The 24,156-nt window shown below is 45.4% G+C and overlaps 1 protein-coding gene across 1 annotated transcript in view; it reads right to left on the bottom strand.

Moving 5' to 3' along the window:
- Positions 1 to 729: 729 nt before the first annotated feature.
- The window catches only part of C3 (complement C3), a 140,268-nt gene continuing 116,841 nt past the window's right edge, over positions 730 to 24,156 (bottom strand). Inside the window, exons 32-41 of the mRNA XM_068274111.1 lie at positions 23,914 to 24,004; positions 22,576 to 22,621; positions 21,816 to 21,903; positions 21,645 to 21,734; positions 19,552 to 19,657; positions 18,113 to 18,202; positions 14,841 to 14,927; positions 9,194 to 9,277; positions 4,147 to 4,282; positions 730 to 982 (exon numbers count right to left, since the gene is read on the bottom strand). Coding sequence (XP_068130212.1) covers positions 841 to 982; positions 4,147 to 4,282; positions 9,194 to 9,277; positions 14,841 to 14,927; positions 18,113 to 18,202; positions 19,552 to 19,657; positions 21,645 to 21,734; positions 21,816 to 21,903; positions 22,576 to 22,621; positions 23,914 to 24,004 — 960 coding nt within the window. The 3' untranslated portion in view covers positions 730 to 840. The remainder of the gene's footprint in view (positions 983 to 4,146; positions 4,283 to 9,193; positions 9,278 to 14,840; positions 14,928 to 18,112; positions 18,203 to 19,551; positions 19,658 to 21,644; positions 21,735 to 21,815; positions 21,904 to 22,575; positions 22,622 to 23,913; positions 24,005 to 24,156) is intronic.

Raw genomic sequence — 24,156 nt, forward strand, 5'->3', positions numbered from 1 at the left:
TTCGCTCACCTTAGGGTCCTCTCCCTCCCTCGCTGTCTGCTCCAATCAGTGTGTGCGGCGGTGGCTGGCAGAGGGGCGGAACTTACCTTCCGTGTCTCCTCCGTCTGGTCTCGTCGCAGGCGCCGCGCGGGATGAGTTGCCACTACTCTGGTCTGATGCAGACCAGAGCAGCGGCTGCGGCACCAGAACTTCCGGCCGGCGCTTGGAGCGACACGGAAGGTAAGTCCCGCCCGCTGCCAAGCGCCACCGCCAGTCAGAGACAGCCACACACAGATCGGAGGAGACAGCGAGGGACACAGATCGGAGGAGACAGCGAGTCAACACTGACAGCCGCCGGAAAAGGCATAAAACCGGACATCTTAATTGTCCGGTTTAACATGCCTTTTTGCACCGGACACAGCGGCCAAAAACCGGACTGTCCGGTCTGAAACCGGACACCTGGCAACCCTACGTGGAATTCCAATAAAATGAATTCATGTTTGTGGCAGTAATATGACAAAATGTGGAAAACTTCAATGGGGCGAATACTTTTTGCAAAACCACTGTAAGTTTTATTGATTTAGGTAACCTCTTAGCCCTTGTGTTTCTAGAGATAGGTCTTCAGAAGCTGGGACTGAGCATAGAAACCAGGAAGCACTGTAGATACATACAGTGTATATGCCACCATTGCAGCACAACTGTTCAAGGAACCTGTACCATAACAAAAAATGACACACGGGAAGACGTATAAAAGATGTAATGTGTTTTATTTGTGTACAAAATGTAACATGATTAAGTAAGACATGGAAAAACAGAGCACTGTGGAACAGGGAAGGGTGTTGAAAGGACTGAAGATTCTCTTTATGAAGGACAACCATTGAACTCCAGGTTCTCAGACAAAGTGAAATACACATCACACAAATCCTGATTTTCGGGATTCTGGCACTCTCTTTCGCTTGGCCACCACTCAATCCATGTGTCTTTCCCGATGATGTATGAGTAGCTAAAGAGAATCATTCAGACATTTTAGCTCTTCATTTCCAGGTGTACACAAATTTATAACTAACATTTATAACAACAATTTACAGGGTCCCAAAGCCAAACTTGGAGGGAGCCTTTTGCCGATTGCCTTGTCTCACCACTTCAACTAGTGTTGAGCTAAAATTTTGCATAATCGCATCAAAACTTCAAATTATGATGCAATATAGTAATGCGAACTTCCAGCAAATTAGTAATTTATTTCACTTGTAGTACAATTGTTTTTTCTAAAAAGACCCTGTATTTAATAATTTATTTATTTTTTGTGTTTTAAAAAAAATAAAATCGGAGAATGTTTTTTAAACTTGTTAAAAGAACCAAGGTTCTTAGGCCTGTATACATGTTTTATACATTTTAAGAAAACAAACAGCGTGGGGACTCTCCTCCCAAGTGTCTTTAATCGCCCTGGCGGTTTGTTAAAATCCGCCAGGGGCAGCAAATACCTTTTTTTCAAATTTTTTTTTCATGTAGCGAGACAATGTCTCGCTACATGATAGCCGCTGCTGAGCGGCATCCCCCCAGCCCCTCCGATCGCCTTCGGCGAACGGAGTTCAAGAGATCCCGTTCAAAGAATCTCTTGGAGGGCTTCCCCCGTCGTGACGTCAAAGGGGAATCCGATCCACCCCACAGTGCTGCCTGGCACTGATTGGCCAGGCAGCGCACGGGGTCTGGGGGGGGCGGCTGCGGCGACGGGTATAGCGGCGGATCGGCGGGTAGCGGCGGCGATCGGATGTTACACGCAGCTAGCAAAGTGCTAGCTGCGTGTAACAAAAAAAAAATTATGCAAATCGGCCCAGCGGGGCCTGAGCGGTGCCCCCCGGCGGCATAGCCCGAGCTTACCGCCAGGGAGGTTAAAGGGGTTCTTCGGTGGTCTAAAAAAACAAAAACTGCCACTTACCTGGGGCTTCTATCGGCCCCCTGCAGCTGTCATGCCCCGCGCCTTCATCCTTCGATCCTCTGTTCCCCGCCGGTCCCGGCCTAATTCCGTGTCTAATTAGACTGCAGCTGCGCAGCCGTGGTACAGGAAGACTTTGTACTGCACCTGCACAGTAAGCTCCTGATGATGCGCACAGGAGCGAACACTATTCATCTAGTTAGACGATAATTAGACCGGGACCAGCGGCAGAGGACGAAGAATCGTAAGAGGATGGCGCGGGACATTACAGCTGCAAGGGGCTAATAGAAGACCTAGGTAAGTGTCGGTTTGTGTTTTTTTCAAACCACCAAAGAACCCCTTTAAATCCTTGTCACCCCAACAGGCAGGTATAGGCAGAATTCAGAGCCCACATGGGACTCCGCACCCTGAGCTATACCAACCACATGGTACATAATGTGTTCTGGAAAAAAGGGGGGGGGGGGGGAAGCCTCACCTTCTCCACAAAAGCTCTTGTCTATACCATGGACAAGGGGCTCTTCTCTTCCAGTGCTTGAAGAGGAGATGGTGGTCCTGGGTGTGTGTGTGTGGGGGGAGGGGGGGGCCATTGATGAAATCTTGGGGTCTCTATTATCTATAGGACCCGCAGGTGCACTCCCCAAGTGAAATGAGTATACCCCTTACCCATCTCCACAAAGGGTTAATTGTAACATTGAAAAAAAAAGGCCTTTATTGTTCTTAATTAACCATAAATACCTTTATCAGACCCAGATCATCCACGCGGCAACCAAGGCAGATGCCTAGGTCCTGGTGCATCTCCTCTTGTCCAGTCTACCATATCACCGTACCCAACTACATGGCAAACAAGAGAAGCCAAACTTGCTACCATGCCTAGGCCCTGTTTAACCCTAATCCTTCTTTGCCTTTAAATAATCATCCCACAACAATATCCTATTTGCTGATTGAAGATCCCCATCACAAATCTACGCACACACTGCACACGTCGCTCCCCGCAGGTACTCGCTATACTAATGTAAAGCAAGCTCGGAAAAAAGCATCTTTAGATGTAATGCTGGGACTTCCCCGTTGGTTCCTTCACCAACTAATGCGAATTATACAAACTTTTGAGGAAAAAAAATTGACAAATGTTTTTTTCACAATAAGGGCCGGATTTAAGACAAGGCCTCATAGGCCATGGACTAGGGCACAACAGATTCAAGTGCGGGTGGGCAACAGGCTATCTATATGGAAGGGGTGAGGGTCATCTGGCTTCTTATATTAGAGGGAAGGGGGTGGGGTCATCAAAAGGGGGGGTCATCAGGCTATTCTAAACCAGAAGAGGGGGGAAGGGTTATCTGGCTACCTATACTGGAGGTGTGTGTGTGTGTGTGTGTGTGGGGGGGGGGGGGGGTTCATCTGGCTGCCTATTATAAATAAAAGGGTCAACGGGCTACCTATACTCGAGGGAGGGGGAAGTGGCATCTGGCTAAGTTAAAGTGTACCAGAGATGGCACACTAGTACTTATTTATACTTTTAGAGAGAAGGAGATACAATCGGGAGCCCCCAATAGTGTATTATTGATAGTACAATTGGTGTAGGATGCAGATAAAGGTTATACTCACAAGTCTGGGTTGCCGGACATAGGCAACCACTCTCTTTGCCTATGGGGAGAATCAACCAAGCTTATTTATACTTGCCTAGGCTTCCTCCAGCCCCATGAGCACCCTGGCTTCCCTTGCTCCCTCCCATTTTGGCGCTATGACTCCTGGTAATCCGGTCGGTCTCCGCCAGTCGTGGGCTTCCTCACATCCGCAGAACACTCCAGAGAATGGGAGCATAACGAGGGGTGCACGCACGCCCAAGCCGCACATGCGCAGAAGGCCGTGACTGCCCGGATTACTGGGAGTCATAGCGGCGTAATGGAGGGGCCAAGGAGGATGGCGAGGGAGGCCACGATGCTCATGGGGCTGGAGGAAGCCCCAGATAAGTATAAATAAGTGCTAGTGTGCCATCTCTGGTTCACTTTAACCTCTGGGCTACTTCACACTTGAATGCATTTTTCACCTGAAGAAGAACTGTCAGAAAACGAATGTAGAAAAACGCACACAGAAAACTGACAAGTGTGACCAGAGTCCAGGTTCCTCCTTACTCTCCACAGATCTCCAATGCACTACACTGGTAGATGGTCAGTATGCCCTGATTGAATAGCTTCCACAAATGTTCTACAAGGTGATAGTCTGAAGCATCTTCTTACCCAGATGGTTGGTCCCAAAGGTCTGCTACGTTTCCCCATATTAAGTACTCTCGTCCTTTCTTTAGGTTCAGGGCAATGCGGCACTTGAGATGACTGATAAAATGCCTTTGCTGGTCTTGAACATTCTCATCTGTACCTGTTTTCACATAAAAATAAATTCAGAGAGGAAATAATGAATAGTGATGAGCTTCCGAATTGTCTCCACGTTCTTAGTCGTAATTTTGATCACGTCTTGCTGGCCACAGCGGTGACATGGGTAATTTAACTCCTCCCCTCCTCTCCTTTAAATTACCCATGTCACCGCCTATACCACTAAAAATGTCTAAGCATAAGATGTAATTTTAGAATTTCAACAACACTGGTTGTTTTTATCGTCACTAGTTTTTCTTCATATCAATTTTATTTATATATATATATATCATAATATTTGAAATTAAGAAAGAGACAATTAAACACATTTTTCAGTAGAACAATACATATATTTTCATAAATCTGTACATCAGTCCCAAAGAAGGTACAAATGAGGAAGAGAGAGGGACAGAGGGAAAGGGTTCCCAAAGAGGAACTGTCCTTCTGAAAAAGAGACAGTTGGGAGCTATGGACATATGCTCTGGCCGCGTACATTTTGGGCACAGGGAGAAGGCAAAATGTGGCTCTCCCTGCACTCAGCCCTAGGCCGCCCATGAGGGGGGTGAGGCAGGTTCTGCAGGCAGCAGAAGTGGGAGGGTGGCGCCCGCCTAGCCGTAGGTGGGGGGCCACTGAGCTGGAGGGGTATCAGCCAGGAAGGGGGAGAAGCAGGCACAGCGGTGGAGAGGGGGGTCAGATCCTCCATCCCTCTGCGAGGGCTCTCCCTACCGCACTACCCTCCAGCTATTTGCCCAGCATTTAAATCAGCAGCAATCGGGCCAGTGGGGAAGCAATGACTCACCTTCCTGCTTCCGCTCCAGTGCTGCTTTTCAGCGCTTGCATCGCTTCCTGCAATGCCGTTCACTGTACTTCCACAGGACATACTGATTGCCTAATTTTCTCCCTTCTGAAAGAAGGCCACGCTCTGAGACACAACAACCCAGGCCTTGCATGCGGACAAGAAGCGTGCGGATAGCAATTTGCTTTTTGTCGGCATGCAGTCATAAATGTAATACAGATGGTTCCAGGAAAAGGGACCGGTAACGCTAACCCAGCAGCAGCACACATGATGGAACAGGAGGAGGGCGGCGCAGGAGGAGAAGGCCACGCTTTGAGACACAACAACCCAGGCCTTGCATGAGGACAAGAAGCGTGCGGATAGCAATTTGCTTTTTGTCGGCATGCAGTCATAAATGTAATACAGATGAGAGGTTCCAGGAAAAGGGACCGGTAACGCTAACCCAGCAGCAGCACACATGATGGAACAGGAGGAGGGCGGCGCAGGAGGAGAAGGCCACGCTTTGAGACACAACAACCCAGGCCTTGCATGCGGACAAGAAGCGTGCGGATAGCAATTTGCTTTTTGTCGGCATGCAGTCATAAATGTAATACAGATGAGAGGTTCCAGGAAAAGGGACCGGTAACGCTAACCCAGCAGCAGCACACGTGATGGAACAGGAGGAGGGCGGCGCAGGAGGAGAAGGCCACGCTTTGAGACACAACAACCCAGGCCTTGCATGAGGAGCTATACAGTGGTGGGTGAGCGGTGTACTACTGTTCCCAGCAGCGACACAGAGCACAATGCTATACAGTGGTGGGTGAGCGGTGTACTACTGTTCCCAGCAGCGACACAGAGCACAATGCTATACAGTGGTGGGTGAGCGGTGTACTACTATTCCCAGCAGCGACACAGAGCATAATGCTATACAGTGGTGGGTGAGCGGTGTACTACTGTTCCCAGCAGAGACACAGAGTGGCAGTAAACACAATGCTATATAGTGTGGGTGAGCGGTGTACTACTGTTCCCAGCAGTGACACAGAGCACAATGCTATACAGTGGTGGGTGAGCGGTGTACTACTGTTCCCAGCAGAGACACAGAGTGGCAGTAAACACAATGCTATATAGTGTGGGTGAGCGGTGTACTACTGTTCCCAGCAGTGACACAGAGCACAATGCTATACAGTGGTGGGTGAGCGGTGTACTACTGTTCCCAGCAGTGACACAGAGCACAATGCTATACAGTGGTGGGTGAGCGGTGTACTACTATTCCCAGCAGCGACACAGAGCACAATGCTATACAGTGGTGGGTGAGCGGTGTACTACTGTTCCCAGCAGAGACACAGAGCACAATGCTATACAGTGGTGGGTGAGCGGTGTACTACTGTTCCCAGCAGAGACACAGAGTGGCAGTAAACACAATGCTATATAGTGTGGGTGAGCGGTGTACTACTGTTCCCAGCAGTGACACAGAGCACAATGCTATACAGTGGTGGGTGAGCGGTGTACTACTGTTCCCAGCAGCGACATAGAGCACAATGCTATACAGTGGTGGGTGAGCGGTGTACTACTGTTCCCAGCAGCGACACAGAGCACAATGCTATACAGTGGTGGGTGAGCGGTGTACTACTATTCCCAGCAGCGACACAGAGCACAATGCTATACAGTGGTGGGTGGGTGAGCGGTGTACTACTGTTCCCAGCAGCGACACAGAGCACAATGCTATACAGTGGTGGGTGAGCGGTGTACTACTGTTCCCAGCAGAGACACAGAGTGGCAGTAAACACAATGCTATACAGTGGTGGGTGAGCGGTGTACTACTATTCCCAGCAGTGACACAGAGCACAATCCTATACAGGGTGAGCGGTGTACTACTGTTCCCAGCAGAGACACAGAGTGGCAGTAAACACAATGCTATACAGTGGTGGGTGGGTGAGCGGTGTACTACTGTTCCCAGCAGCGACACAGAGCACAATGCTATACAGTGGTGGGTGAGCGGTGTACTACTGTTCCCAGCAGAGACACAGAGTGGCAGTAAACACAATGCTATACAGTGGTGGGTGAGCGGTGTACTACTATTCCCAGCAGTGACACAGAGCACAATCCTATACAGGGTGAGCGGTGTACTACTGTTCCCAGCAGAGACACAGAGTGGCAGTAAACACAATGCTATATAGTGTGGGTGAGCGGTGTACTACTGTTCCCAGCAGCAACACAATGACTGGGGGGACCCTGGCTAGCCTGGCTGGAGAGAGAACTACCCTGCCTGCCTACCCAAAGCTAAACCCACAGACAAATGGCGGAGAAATGACGTGGATCGGGTATTTATTTACCCGAACCACGTGACCCGTTCGGCCAATCAGAGCGCGTTCGGGTCCGAACCACGTGACCCGTTCGGCCAATCACAGCGCTAGCCGAATGTTCGGGGAACATTCGGCCATGTGCTCTTAGTTCGGCCATATGGCCGAACAGTTTGGCCGAACACCATCAGGTGTTTGGCCGAACTCGAACATCACCCGAACAGGGTGATGTTCTGCAGAACCCGAACAGTGGCGAACACTGTTCGCCCAACACTAGACAGGACACAGGACAGGCCAGCCGGCTGGTTGGGTGCGCGCATTCCTAAACTATGCTAAAGAGTTTGTCTGAGCTCTCCAGCTAATTTAGTCAGAGGGCAGTGCTATTTTTTGAGGCACAACTTCAGATAAGATTTTACTGCAGGGAAGTTCAAAGGGTTGTTAGCTCTGCTCTGTTTTATAGTTTAAAATGCAGAGTGTAGTGTGTAAACTGCAAATATTAGGGCATGATGCAATGTTATAAAAAATATAGCTATATACCTGCAATGTTATAATATATAAAAGTTATATACCTGAAAATAAAAATATCAGACTCTTTTCTTTACTACTAATGTTCTATTAATTATCTGTACTATAGATACAATTCATTATATAAGTTTTTTTTTTCCTCTTCAGTGTCACTTTAAGGTGGCTTCAGTTTTGCTTAAAGAGACTCTGAAGTCTCAAAAAAAAAAACGTTTTAACTTAAGTAACTTCATTAGCACTAATGTCCTACCTAAAACGCTGCTTCCCCGCAGCTGAAATCGCTATTAAACCCCCCAAAATCCCAGGGCAAAAATCCATGACTTTCTTGGTCGTGGATTTTGCTGCTGGGTAGGCAGAGCTTTGGGCTGTAGCTCTGCCTCCATTCTCGTCAATCAGCGCTAATCGCTGTCTCTCCCCCGCCCCTCTCAGTGAAAGAAGACTGAGAGGGGTGGGGAGAGGCGGCGATCAGCGTCGATTGATGGGAGTAGAGGCAGAGCTACAACCCAAAGCTCTGCCTCTACTAGGAAGCGCTGTCCAAATCTCCCCCCAGGGATTTCGGGGGTTTAATAGAGATTTCAGCCACAGGGATGCAGCATTTTAGGTAGGGCATTAGTGCTAATGAAGTTACTTAAAGCGGACCCAAACCAAACATTTTTTTAATTAAAAATATTTAGTTGCACCACTCTGACACATACAAAGATAAATAAACACTCCTTCAAACCTATGATCATTTCAGTGCATGCTTTTCACCCTTCTCTTTTCATAGCTAGGGTTCTACTGGGGGCAGCCATTAGCAATTCCTCCATTGCCAGACACCATCTACTCCACCAGTTTGCCGGAAAAATCCCGGCAATTTGAAAGGAAGGGAGGGGTTCCTCCAATAAATGTAAAATTTTTTATATTTGTCATCATGCAGCTGAAAAAAGGCTGCTATTTATTATTATAATTTAGAAAATAGATTTTATTTCTGAAATCTTGTATTTTTAATTTGGGTCCACTTTAAGTAAAAACGTGTTTTTTTTTTTTAGACTTCAGAGTCTCTTTAAAGGCCCTAATAGTCCCCAGTGGTCTAAAGAAAATCTCTCCAATGGGTCACTGACATCAATAATAACCATGAAAAGTCTATTCACTTTCCATATTATAAAATGAAACGAAAAAAAAAACAAAAAAAAAACTGGACATTTTGTGGCTGCCTTCTATTTGAACTTGGGTGTACAACATATTATGTACACATTATATATAAATATAGATACATATTTCTGTTCAGATCTCTGTATAGGCAATCATTTATTTTGCTTGTTTGTTTGTTTTTTATACATACCTGTCTTGATAACTCTTGTTATGGTCATCACATAATTGTCAAAGTTGTCACCAGCATGTACCTCATCCAACCGTGCCTTGTATACTGTTGGGAGAAGCAACAGAATCTGGTCATCATCATAGAGATTCCAATAAAGACAAAGATATGAACAAACACCATAAGGTTAGGCGTTGCTGGGGTAAGGGTCAGTTAGATTAAGGTGTGTGTGTGGTGGGTATCTTGGGTTAGGCATTGGTAGGGGACTGGTTAGGGATCGGCGTGAGGTGGCTAAGGTTGGGGGGGTTGGTTAGGGTTAGGCACCAGTGGGGGGATAATTAGGGTTAGGCATTGATAGGGGGTTGGTTAGGGTTAGGCATTGCTAGGGGTTTGATTAGGGTTAGGCACCGGTGGGGGGGGGGATTGTTAGTGTTAGGCATTGATAGGGTATTGGTTAGGGATCGGCATGAGGTGGTTAAGGTTGGAGGGGTGGGGGTTGGTTAGGGTTAGGCACCAGTGGGGGAGATTGTTAGGGTTAGGCATTAATAGGGGGATGGTAAGAGTTAAGCATCAGCAGAAGGGGTCAGTTATGGTTAGGCATCAGTAAACAGAAGGATCTATGTGAGTATAGGTTTAGGTTAGCCATATTAAAATATTGGTAACATTTACAGATATTTTACTATCGGAATTAGTACTGCCCAATAGTAGAATATCAGTAATTCTAGCAATATTCTACTACTGGTTATTTCTGCTGCCCATATTTCCGGCACATTTTTTGCATGTACGCAGCTGTGCAGAATAAACTACATTCTACAGACATCAGGACAGAAGACCGAAGGGTCAAAATACCTCACCAGACCACAGAACAACGATAGGCACAAATAAACTGTAATAGTACATGGTGAGGTAATCTCAATCATATGGACCACTGTAAATCAGTGAGCATCATAATTCATTATAGTATATTGTCCTTTATACAATATCCCAAATTAACCCTTTAGCGGCCAAATAAAGTAAAACTTTTGACTGCAGGGAGGAATTGTTCCTGCCGTTGGGGAAGTGTGCCTCTCCTAGCCTGGCAGGCTTGGCAGGGTATGCAGAGCGGGTGGCAGGGAGCTTTTATAGTACCTGTCCGGATGGCTGGATCTACTTCTTCTGTCCTCCACCGTGGTGGGGATGTAACCCCGACATGTCTACTCAACTCCGATCACATGATATGACTTGTGATCGGTATTCAGGAAATCATGTCAGCGTCACAGCACCACCCGGTGGTGGAAGAGGGGTAATGGAAGAGTTTCTTCCTAATGCAGTGCTAATAGTGTATGCAGGGAAACATTAAAAAAAAAGTTTTTTTTTTCTACAAAGAAAAGAGTTGAGTGCATTAAAGGACCACTATTGCGAAAAAATTAGGCAGTTAAAATCTGACAGGTTTTGGGCCAGTCCATCTCCTCATGGGGGATTCTCAGGGTTTTCTTTGTTTTCAACAGCATTTCCTGAACAGCAGTTGCAAAGTCTAACTGGCAAAATAGTGTGCAAGTGAGTAGGGAGGCTGGCTGGTATCTTACTATTTCGGCAGTTAAACTGCTGTTCAGGAAATGCTGTTGAAAACAAAGAAAACCCTGAGAATCCCCCATGAGGAGATCAACTGGCCCAAAACATGTCGGTTTTGTCAGATTTCAACTGCCTACTTTTTTCTTGATAGTGGTCCTTTAAGTTAATAGATCAGAAAGTGCAATGCTGAGAGTACATGCAAAGAGCAGGGATGAGTGAAAATGACAATTTTTTTGTTTTGCATTCATTTTTGTAAAAATAATGTAAAATTCGACTTCCAAGCGAAAATGCTATCAAGAATCATTTTGTAATATGTTTGTAACTTTTCTTTGCAAATTTTTGCACTAAAATAAAATTATTTTTGCGTTTCTCACAGCTTTTCACAGTAAAAATGACAATTTTTGCTATTTTTGCAAATGTTCGTATCAGCAAGGAAAACGTGTTTCCTTTGACCATATTGCGAAAATACAATTTATTTTTGTGAATATTTTCTCAAAATCGAAAATAGCATTTTTCGAGGCTAAAATTACTTTGGGCGAAAGTTTACAAGCAACTCTGGCAACGAGACTTCCCGAGAATAAGCAGGAAGAATCTAAAGGAGGCTGCGTGAAGAATAAAGTTGCAAAGCCGTGCAATAGCAATGAGAGCGAAATGGTGAAAGAGGGACAGCGCAAACCAGGAATTGCGGTAAATGTAATGAATTAATGAATGAAACGAGACTCTGAAGAGCCGAGAATTAGACCGACAACCTGAAACTGAAGTGCTTAACTGAAGAATTGGAGAGCTTACCAGAGGAGGAGAATCGGCCAACACCAAATGCCGGTAGAGTTGAGCCGAAATTTTCGTAATTTCGCATTACTATAATTACGCGAATTATGCGAATTATGCGAAATTTGCGATTACGATGCGAAATTACGGTAGCGTAATTGCCATTAAAATCGTAATTGAAAATACCGTAAGCGTAATTTTCAACGCGTAATTTCGCGTTTCGTTCATGCCGTAATTTCGCATTAAACGCTACCGTAATTTCGCGTTAAACCGTAACGCTCCGTATAATGTAAAAAAGCCGCCGATTTTAAGGGTTAATAGCAAAGCCTCCTTAAATGCCAAGAGCCTCAAATTTGGAGAATATATTAAGGAGATCAGAAGGAAAAAGAGGAAATTTTTTTTTTTCAAAAAGACCTTATAGTTTTTGAGAAAATCGATGTTAAAGTTTCAAAGGAAAAATGTAAACATTTAAAAACCCGCCGACTTTAACGGTTAATAGCAAAGCCTGCTTAAAGTTTAGGAACACCAAATTCCCATTGTATATTAAGGGGATCAGTGGGAATAAGAGGAAAAAATTTTTTTTCAAAAAGACCTTATAGTTTTTGAGAAAATCGATTTTTAAGTTTCAAGGGCGAAAATGTCTTTTAAATGCGGAAAATGTCAGGTTTTTTTGCACAGGTAACAATAGTGTATTATTTTCATAGATTCCCCCAAGTGGGAAGAGTTTTATTAACTTCGTTCTGAGTGTGGGAAATATAAAAAAAAAAACGACGTGGGGTCCCCCCTCCCAGACCTCTTTAACCCCTTGTCCCCCATGCAGGCTGGGATAGCCAGAATGCGGAGCACCGGCCGCGTGGGGCTCCGCACCCTGACTATACCAGCCCGCATGGTCCATGGATTGGGGGGTCTCGGAAGGGGAGGGGCAGCCAAGCTTTCCCCTCCCCCTCCGAGCCCTTGTCCAATCCAAGGACAAGGGGCTCTTCTCCACCTCCGATGGGCGGTGGAGGTGGAGGCCGCAATTTCCTGGAGGGGGGTTCATGGTGGAATCTGGGAGTCCCCTTTAAAAAGGGGTCCCCCAGATGCCCACCCCCCCTCCCAGGAGAAATGAGTATAGAGGTACTTGTACCCCTTACCCATTTCCTTTAAGAGTTAAAAGTAAATAAACACACAAACACTTAGAAAAAGTATTTTAATTGAACAAAAAACATAACCACGAAAAAAGTCCTTTAATATTCCTAATTAACCATTAATACTTACCTGTCCCTTTAAATAAATGATCCCTCGAAATAGCCTCGGAAATGTTCTATCAGTTACAATGTAACAAAGTTATTACAATGTAACAACTTTGTTACATTGTAACTACGCCGCACCCAACGTCACTCGCCGCTTAGCCACCGCATACGCGTCTGCGCTGCACAGACCCGACAGAGCTCTGAGCTATATAGCTCAGAGCTCTCTAAGCATCTTTGAATTTGGGCTCTGTCTGCTAAGGACCAATGGGGCTCCTTGGAGCCCAAATTGAAAGATGCTTAGAGAGCTCTGAGCTATATAGCTCAGAGCTCTGTCGGGTCTGTGTAGCGCAGACGCGTATGCGGCGGCTGAGCGGCGAGTGACGTCGGGTGCGGCGTAGTTACAATGTAACAAAGTTGTTACATTGTAATAACTTTGTTACATTGTAAGTTACTGATAGAACATTTCCGAGGCTATTTTGAGGGATCATTTATTTAAAGGGACAGGTAAGTATTAATGGTTAATTAAGAATATTAAAGGACTTTTTTCGTGGTTATGTTTTTTGTTCAATTAAAATACTTTTTCTAAGTGTTTGTGTGTTTATTTACTTTTAACTCTTAAAGGAAATGGGTAAGGGGTACAAGTACCTCTATACTCATTTCTCCTAGGAGGAGGGGTGGGCATCTGGGGGACCCCTTTTTAAAGGGGACTCCCAGATTCCACCATGAACCCCCCCCCCAAGGAAATCGCGGCCTCCACCTCCACCGCCCATCGGAGGTGGAGAAGAGCCCCTTGTCCTTGGATTGGACAAGGGCTCGGAGGGGGAGGGGAAAGCTTGGCTGCCCCTCCCCTTCCGAGACCCCCCAATCCATGGACCATGCGGGCTGGTATAGTCAGGGTGCGGAGCCCCACGCGGCCGGTGCTCCGCATTCTGGCTATCCCAGCCTGCATGGGGGACAAGGGGTTAAAGAGGTCTGGGAGGGGGGACCCCACGTCGTTTTTTTTTTATATTTCCCACACTCAGAACGAAGTAAGTAAAACTCTTCCCACTTGGGGGAATCTATGAAAATAATACACTATTGTTACCTGTGCAAAAAAAAACTGACATTTTCCGCATTTTAAAGACATTTTTGCCCTTGAAACTTAAAAATCGATTTTCTCAAAAACGATAAGGTCTTTTTGAAAAAAATGTTTTCCTCTTATTCCCACTGATCCCCTTAGTATACCCTAGGAATCTGGTGTTCCTAAACTTTAAGCAGGCTTTGCTATTAACCGTTAAAGTTGGCGGGTTTTTAAATGTATACATTTTTACTTTGAAACTTTAACATCGATTTTCTCAAAAACTATAAGGTCTTTTTGAAAAAAAAATTTTTCCTCTTATTCCTTCTGATCTCCTTAATATATTCTCCAAATTTGAGGCTCTTAGCATTTAAGGGGGCTTTGCTATTAACCCTTAAAGTCGGCGGCTTTTTTATATTATACGGAGCGTTACGGTTTAACGCGAAATTACGGTAGCGTTTAATGCAAAATTACGACATGAACAAATACCCATTGCAATGCGAAAATTACGCTTACGCGAAATTTCGCGGAAATCCTTCTTCATTACGATTATGTACATACGGCCATAATCGTAATTACACTAATTACGCGAAATTTTGCGAAATCGTAATTACGTCATTACGCACATCTCTAAATGCCGGCGCTACCACAGGTGCAACCTGAGCAATTGCCCCAGAGCCCCCGAGCACTGTGTGGCCCTCTCAGGTCTTCCTCTGACTTCCCCAGGGTTCCAGCAAATATTTTGGCAGTATAGCAACTCACCTGTCCCAGTGGGTACATCACCCATTACTTCGTGCACTCTTGTCTTCATCCTCGCTCTTCTCAGTGGCATGGCGCATGTCTATGTATAATAACATGAGCTGTGTCACTGATGAAGGATGAAGATGAGAGTGCACGGAGTAATGGAGCAGCGCACTTACCGGGACAGGTGAGTTGCTATGCTCCCAAAATCTTTTGATCTCTTGGTCTTCTGTTGTGATGACCATGGACATTACATGAAGAATGTCCATGAATAGAATAGAATAGTTTCTGATATGGACACAGGTGGCTTCTAAGTTCTTACCATAGTCTACTCCTTTTTCGCATGCTCTTTGCATTCTTTCTGCTGCATCGATCTCGCCCTCAAGCTGCTGCTGCAAGAAACAGTTGGCTGAAAGATAAAAATTGATGAAATGGTTGGTGAGCTGAGATGGACTTTTGAATTTCTCTTTGGGTGGAAATTATTTTTTGATCAATTTGCACCGTAAGCCTTCTAAACATGCTATATGGTTCTGGGCAAAGGTGGCCATTCAGGGTCCTCTGCCACAAATCTGGTGTATCTAAGGTGGCGCTTCTTCCCCTCCCAAACTGTCATATCATTTTGGCTGAATACTGGCTGAGTCCATTGTTGTGCTTCTTTAACCCTCCCGCTCTATGCTGCTCCATCGTGCACCACGTGTCATCCCTCTGTCCCTTTCCATTGCAACAGAATAGCTCTGTGATGCTCCTCTTGCATGTGTCAAGGCATCTGCCTGTGCTTAAAAACAGCCCTCAACAGATGTTAGACTTCCATGCAAACAACAAGAAAATCAACATCTGTTGAATTTTAAGGACCAGGGGATTTTCCAATGATCGGTGCTGTGTGGGCTCTCCGCCCTCCGTCCCCTTCCCTCCCTCTACCTTTCTCTGTGGGCTGCGCAGGACGGATATACATCATGCGCCGTGTAGGATAGGCTTCAGCCTATCATATGCCGGAGATCCCCGGCCAATCAGAGGCCAGGGATCGCCGATCTTCTTTACGGCAGCGTTGTATGATGTAAACAGCGGGGATTTCTTACCCGCGTGTTTACATTCAGCCTGCGAGCCACGATCGGCGGCTCGCAGACTGTTCACGGAGGAACCCGAGCGGCCGTTTTCATGGTAACACCACTTCGACCTGCCGACGATCGGCGTTAGGCGGTTGTTAAGTGGTTAAGCAAAGCAAAGTCTTTTCTTTACAAGGTTTTGGCCAGCTTTGGTATCCAGAATAACTTGTGCCTGGTAGAGAGTCTAGAGACACAGCTTTAGAAATACAGAGGGTTGATTTACAAAATCTTCTTCTATGACTTATCTCTCCTTATCTTATCTACGTCTTACCTCATGAATTATCTCTTCTTATCTGTTTATGTCATGAATTATCTCTCCTTGGCCCCTATTTGAAGTAACTTTTCTTCTGAGTTTTCTCCCAAGAGATCATTTTTTATCTTATCTACAAAATAGCTTTTCAGTACCTGAAAAATTAATAATCACTAAAAAATTGGGAAAAATGTAATATCAAACTTTCTTGATAAGGTGTTAATAAGTTGGTCGTAGTCAGCCAACTTTGCTACGCTGGAACTACGCGCCAAACTACGGCTTTGAAATCAAATATTCAGTTCGTATGCATTTCGTAGACTACGCGTTAAAATACGCAATTACTCGTAGTACAAAGCGTAGTGTATGCGGATGCTTATGCCCGCATGCAGAAAATTTTACGCATTAATTCCTTTTTAGATGCTTATACCTGGAACTCTTCTATGCGTACATTCCCCTTTCCAATGCGTAAATTTGTAAAATTTGTAAGCATGTAGAAAATTAGACGCGAGAAACGCATTCGTAGTTCACTACGCAGTACACATGTTAACTACGCATAGTGGGCATAAGCTACGCGTAACGGTACTTCGCTACACGTAAATTCGTAAGCGTAGTTTTGAAACTTCACCTACGAAATACGATGCGTAGATGCGAACTACGATGCGTAAATTCGCACTGGCGTAGTTTCTGCTCATCCCTGGTGAAAACATATCCAGTAAGAAAACTCAGGAGAGAAATTAATTGAATAGGAATTCTAATTGTTTTATCCCTTGAATCTCTTATAGTTGAGGTGAAATAAAGGTGAGATAATTTGTTAGGCAAGTTTTGCGAATTAACCCCAGAGAACCAGGACTTTACATACAAATAATAGTAGGTCAAGAAATTATTGATATTCACCAAGTAATTCGTTAATGTCATTTGATCCACAATAAGCCTGCACATCATCATCTTTGCTACTGGCAGACAAGACAAAAACTAGACAGCACCAACCGCCATTATCTATAGCCACACCCTAACAATGTGATAGGCTAAAAGTTTTTTTTTTTAATATAGATATACATATGCACAGACAGAGATATTGGCTTCTTGGCAGCTGGAAACAGCCATTATTTCCCACAATGCAACAAGGTTCACAGAAATTAAACTGTCATGACATTGGTCATGACATCACACAGTGGGAGGAGTTTCATGCAATATCAACCACACAGCCCCCTGGTGATCTATTCAAGAAAAAGTAAAGGGGGGCATCGGCTACTGATTGGGATGAAGTTCAATCTCTGGTTAAAGTTCAAAACACGGGCATATTTTTACTATTATTACTCCAAACATGGGTGATGATGACTAAATGAGAAATGGGGTTTGGGGAGCTTCTGATCACGTGATTAAAATAAAAAATTAAAATGGGTGTAGAAGCCTCATTTCACTGAAAAATATTAACATCTGAGCCCTCTGATTAATAAGCTCTTTGAAAGTATTTTAGATAGAGAAGAAGGGCTTCAATATAGAGGACTGTTGCATTATTGATTGAAGCAACATTGGGTAACATTAGTATTATTCTTCTCTCATCGGCACCCAGTGGCGTAAATATATTGGGGCCGAGAGCTATAGAATGCCCCAACTACCTACCCTTCCCCCAATAAAGGATTCCAGCCTCCAGATCAGGTTGTGTTGTGGCCATGGTTGTTATGGGTAGGTAGATGATCATGGCCACACTTGTCATATGGTATGACCTTTGTCAAATGGACTCCATGCTTTGGGTGTCACCAAAGGAAGACAGGGAAATGGGTGTCAAAATTGCTGGGGGGATTTATAATTTCTACTTACCCCACTTCTTGCATCTCAATGCCTAGTGAAGTCTGAGATGGCAGGAGCCTCTTTGATCAAAGTTGGAGAAGGAGGTGGTTACGGCGCTCATCGCCGGGAGCCAAAGCCAGACACCCCATAGCAGCAATTTAAGGACACGGAAGGTTAATTCGGGGCTCCGGCGGTTGCTAGACCCGGAATTACATCACTCTCCGAGTTGTGAGGGGAATAGTATTTAGCACCGACGGCCGGGGAGTTTTGCGGCAGCAGGGAGAGACGTCTTTCGGCTCACCCTACACCCAGCTCACTGGCGACGTATACATATGTACACAAAGTTGGGTCCAATGCCATGACTTGTGGACATCGAGCAATCAGTAACAGTATAGGGACTCACATGCAATAATAAGTTTATTACAAGCATGACAGTATTGCGTGGCTTACCTTCAGCACATCGGCACACATCGTCTTTGCAGATCTTGCCCAATAGTTTGCTGCCTTCATCCATATGGTAGAATTTTGTGCACCGGTTTTCTACACAAGCCAGAGAAATACAAGGTAACCACACAGGTAAAAGGCAGAAAAAGTACAGTAACTCTCACTCTGCAAACCATAACAACATAACCATAGTTAAGCCACACTATTTTTGGAACATGGATGTTTATTCTGCTCCACAGCACAGTATTAAAACAGTGCAAATGGCTTTCAGCAGAGCAGCCAATTGGTGCTCATCAAGTTACAAAATTGCTGTGAGCACAGCGATCATGTGTGATATAGAAGAACAGGTGAAGGTGTGCTCTATTCAGGGCCAGCACTTTTATAGGGGCAAGTTGCTCAGGGCCCCAGAGCTGGCTGACACCCTCACCAAGAGAATAGTGGTCACTAAAGTCCCCTGCAGAGTATTTGCAGTGGAGTGTACCACATGTCCAGCTGGTCAGGTCAGGGGAACCACATGTAACTTTTGTCCAGGGCCACAATAGGCTAGAGCCGGCCCTAGTTCTCTTCTTAACATTGTACATTATGAGGACAGAACAAGCTTCTAAGCACTATGTTGTGTCTCTAATAAGTAAAATACACTAACTAAAATAACTAAAGGTTTTAAACTTTTTTTTTCCAGGGTACCCGATGTTTGTCACACAGCTGTAGAGATTTCATCTTCTCTGAGTAATCTTCACTTTTATATGTAGAATTATTGTATGACACAGTTGTGCTAATTATCACATTTAGAAAGTGATGAGTTGCCCTTATTGTCATTTTACAATGTTCCATGTAGACGTACATGAAAAGGGGACGTGAAGAAATTTGGGCACCTGATCTCGACTAGCAGAATATCAGTAACATTTACAGATATTCTATGTTTTAAAGGTGTGATTTATCATAATAAAATATTGATAAAAAGTATTTTATTACAACTTTACCTAGCACTATTTTCACACACATCCCTCCCTTACTGACACCTAACCTTACACTCCCCCCATGCCTAACCCTATTCCTTAAAAATGTCCCACACAGGCCTAACCATAACCCTCCACGTCTAACCCTTAAACTCCCCCCACTTAGCTTTCCCCTCTCTGCCATGCCTAACCCTTAACCCCGCATGTATAACAGTCCTCCCAAGCCTAACCCTAAAAACCCCTCCTTACCCCTAACCTTACCTGCCCCAGTGTAACCTTTAACCACCCCTTAAACCTCCCCCCACACCTAAACCTAAACCTTTAAACCCCTTAACCTCAACTGCCCTCCCCCACGTCTAACCCTTAACCCCCCCCCCCTTCATGCCTAACCCTTAGACCTCCCCCCATCACCTAAACCTGAATGCTAAACATGGCTTTCAGTTAAAATGGTCAGGAAAAAAAGAGTATATATTATACAGTGTCTCTTACCCGGGGTATAATAATCGTACACTGTGACAGAAGCTGGCTGGACTAGACCCACTTCAAAGATCTGGTTGGCCAAGAATCTTACGCATTCACTCTTCTTATGAGAAATCTGATGGAGGTTAAAAAAACATGGAAGAAGTTGTCATGGTGAACAGAGATACATGAAATTGTCAATTTCATGGTTTGCACACATATTTGTGTAAGATGGGCGGTTTTATGACTTATTATAAGGAACAGGCCTGTGAATGCTGATGTTTGTGCTGAGAACCAGGTGGAATCTGCCACTTCCGGGTCTCGGCGTTTGTTCCCCACTGATGACGTGCAAGCTGGGACATAGGCCGCACTTCCTGATAGGTGGAGGGCACGTTCTCAGTATGTTCTCCGCAAAGGTAAACAATAGTCAGCTGACTGCGGTCAACTGACAGTTCAGCATCAGCTGACTGTGCGGCTGACACTTGGCAGATGCGTCTGCTGTGATTGGATGTGTGGAGTGTGGCCGGCCACTGATTGGATGAAAGTTGTATTTTAATGCGCAGAGTGCTCCCAGTCATCGTCCGTGATAAGCTTAGCTTTGGATAGTTGCTGGGTGTGCACTCACTTTGTCTGAACTATTGGAATTGACCTTGGCTTGTATTTGACCATTCTTGTATGCTGTTTACTAACCCTTGCTTGATACCTGGATATTCTTGCCTGCTGCCTGGACCGACCTTTTCTTGTTTCCTGGATACTCTTGCCTGCTGCCTGAACTGACCTTTGCTTGTTACCTGTATACTCTTGCCTGCTGCCTGGATCGACCTCTGCTTGTTTCCTGGATACTCTTGCTTGCTGCCGGGACCGACCCTTGCCTGTTCTCTGCATATTACCTGGACTGACCCTTGCTGGTTGCTTGGATAATCTTGCATGCTGACCTTGCATGAACGCCTTTTCCCTGAACCATCTGTCATTCATTACTGGCAATCGACGCTGACTGCCGCATCCTTCTAATATCAAGGTACTAATCCTATGTGATACTTATGATGAACTATTGAACTGTGCTATACTTGCCTCAGTGGGGTTCTGGCGGGTTATTGTCCTCGCTACTTCAGTCTGTATGCCTTGCACATTAAGACCTGGGGTAATCGTAGTCAGGAGACAAATAAAGTGTCCTGTTCATGTGGGGGCTTGTCTATAGATGAAGACCGTGGGCCGGGCTCAGAGCCATGGCACTAGATTGAGGCATAGAGATTGATTGGGGACATAACCTGTCAAGCCTTACACTTATATTAAAAGTGCATTTACACTGGCGTACTTTCCTGCAATGTTTTAGCATTTCAGCCAAGTGACACTATCTCTCCACTCCCCTTGGCTGCATCCACCTAAATGTTCTATGTGCCCCCGGTGGCTGTGCAGCCGCCGCATTTTGACATTAGTGCCCCACGTGGCTGCCAGCGTGGGGCCTGTGTGTGATGTCACATACGCCCCCTATGTGCTATATGCTAGTAGTCACATGGGACCAAAATAATATTTTAATGCACAGGCCTGTTGGGGTTGGGTTGGTAGGGGTTACATATAACATTTAGGAGGGACAGCGGCGGGGATTTTCATGATTCGTGATTATCATACGCCATTACTGTTGCATAACTGATCGATCATGCCAGTGTGAGATTTGACATCATGTATGATGGATACACAGGTTCTGTCCCAAACCAATTTTCGTCCGATTGATAACAATTATCAAATCTGATGGTCGTTTGGCTGCCAAATCACCAGACGTACGGCCATCTTTAGACCTCTTATTAGATCATATACCTATTGTGGTACAGTACTGAGGACTGTAGGACTGAGAACTGAGAACTGAGGTTCACTTCAATTAGAGAAACCTTGTAAACCACCGATCAGTTGGCTGTAAGTCATAAACTTTGTTTTCCAGCTCCAGGCCAAAATCCATCTAGCAAACCAATCTAATGACAATCCACCCCATGTATTCATACATACGTCATCAAGAAAGATGGTCAAAATGCATTGTCATAAACATCCTACCAAAAATTTCCATTAACTGCAGGACTGACTGTATAAAAAGCAGCACGTTGTCTACTGACTACACGTCAAACACTCACCTTATCAAAGTACAATACCAATGTGCCCCTTTCACCTTCGTTCTTACTCATTTCAAATTTGGAGATATATTTGTCCACACCTCTTGCTAGCTGAAGTAGAAACAAAGAGAGTCACCATTAGTGGATAAAAAGAGTGGTCACTGCCTATCACACTTCATCAAGGAAATTCACCTTATTAATGCTCTCAACATCTGGAACAAATCCGGTCATCATGGAGATGTCAAACAGGGCCATAGTGGAATCTCTGTTTAGAAGGTGCCTGCACAGAGAAGAAGAGCATATCTTACTGGGTGGAGAAGTTCTCTAATAAATAGCTTACACACAAAGCCGTCTTTATATTGGTGGATCAACATATGATACTTTAGGTTGCAGAAGGCTAGATGACAGATATAAAGCCTAGTGTGGAAAACATCATACTTGGCTAATCATTTTAGCTATATTCTTCTGAGAATCCTTTTCTGTTTTTGGGTGCCGATGCTGTTTCTCTACAGTGTTCAAAGTAACTGTGAGGACTCATGTCCTGCCACTTTCTGCCTGTTGGTGGCAGTATTGACTTTGGCAACCCTGGACTTCCTCTCTATTTAAAGGATACCTTAGCGCAAAAACATTTTAAAAATTGGGGGAGCAGGCATGTGTAGTGGGCTCTCATTATGCCCACCGCTCCCCCCACTCTCTGCCGTCCTCCTCCGTTACTGCGTACTGATCCCCTGAAGTCACTTCCTGGACGGGGTAGTCACGGCTGACTGTGCAGGCGCTGCCCGGCAATGCATGTCCTTGATTGCGCGCCTCTTTTATCTGTCTGGACTCGGGGTCTTCCGAGGAAAACGCCTTGGCAGTAACGCAGAATTCTATGCAATTCTGAGTTTAAAAAAATGATCCTCTTTTTGTAAAGTTCTTAGACATCTTTATTATTTCCAGAGTTCATTCCCACCTTGCACAGATCTCCAGTGATATAGTACCAAAGGTGCCTTCCTTCTCTGTCAGGAAACAAAGAATAACAGTAAGAATCAATGATTTACTGTCATAAAATAAAATTAGCATACTTACTACAAGTAAAGGGGTTAATTCATTAAGCTAAAGCAGCGCAGCTTAACCTCCTGGGCGATACAATAATATCGCCAGGGGGCGGCGCAGCACATCTTTTTAAAATTATTTTTTTTTTTTAATCATGTAGCTAGCCTAGCGCTAGCTACATGATAGCCGCTGTGCAGCGGCATCCCCCCACCCCCTCCGATCGCCTCCGGCAATCAAAGCAAACAGGAAATCCCGTTCAGAACGGGATTTCCTGTTTGGCTTCCCCCGTCGCCATGGCAAGGATCGGGATGACGTCATCGACGTCAATGACGTCGTGACGTCAGAGGGAGTCCCGATCCACCCCTCAGCGCTGCCTGGCACTGATTGGATCTTGGGGGGGGGGAGCGGCACGGCACGGCGGGTAGCGGCGAATCAGCGCGGAGCGGCGGCGATCGGTATATACACGCAGCTAGCAAAGTGCTAGCTGCGTGCAACAACAAAAAAATTATGCAAATCGGCCCACCAGGGCCCACCAGGGCCTGAGAAATCCTCTGTGGCGGCTTACCCCGAGCTCAGCTCGGGATTATCCCCCAGAGGGTTAATGAGAGGAGCGCAAGTTATGCTTGCGTTACGTGTGGTAGCGTAGCAGGCTCTGCTAGTTTACTCACACTCCTTCTAAGAAACGGCCGCTCCACTGAAACCACCCTGAGTCTAGGCGAGTCCAGTGGCTTTAATGAACGTGATCCCTGCACTTTGATTGGCCCAATAGGCTGTCTGTCAAGTGACAGGCCCCGGGGCTCAGGGCGGGTTCAGTGGAGCGGCCGTTATTTTGAAGGAGCGCGAGTAAGGGCTTGTTCACATGGGCCTCTGCCTGGCTTCCAGCAGCATCCTGTCTCGCTCTGGCTTTCAGCGGGCTTTTGGTAGCTTCCCATTGCTATTGGGACATGAAGACATGGCGGTAATCGACCCTGGATGCCGCATGTAGCATCCAGGGTCACCTGAAACAATGGGGAAAACCGGAATCGGAATGTCATGTTTGTGCAAACGTTGGTAAAAGCCGACACAAATGCTCCCATTCACTTGAATGGGAATGTTTAACGACGAATCCATGACGCTGGCGGTAAAGGCCTGCCAGGGGTCCGTGTGAACCAGACCTAAGTTAGCAAAGCATGCTACGCTGAACATCTGCGCATCTATCTCATTATGCAACATGTCATCTCATGAACACTTTACAGGTCACTGATGTGTCACTTACTTCTGGGCTCTTCTTGAACTTTGACTGAAAGCTCAAAATTTTTGCATTGGTTTTCTTTCTCGGTGACAAGAGCATGAAACACGGACATCACCTACAAGGAAGCACACGCGTCACTCACAGAACCAGCATGTACCACACAGTTTGAAGAGATCAAATGGACTCAGAGTAAGGTTTGCATAATGTTAATTGTTTAATGTCTCATCTTTAGTCGGATTATACTCCCAAAACAAAAATTTCAGTAAC

This window comes from Hyperolius riggenbachi, chromosome 3, assembly GCF_040937935.1.
Source record: "Hyperolius riggenbachi isolate aHypRig1 chromosome 3, aHypRig1.pri, whole genome shotgun sequence".
In the NCBI taxonomy this organism is placed as follows: Eukaryota; Metazoa; Chordata; class Amphibia; order Anura; family Hyperoliidae; genus Hyperolius; species Hyperolius riggenbachi.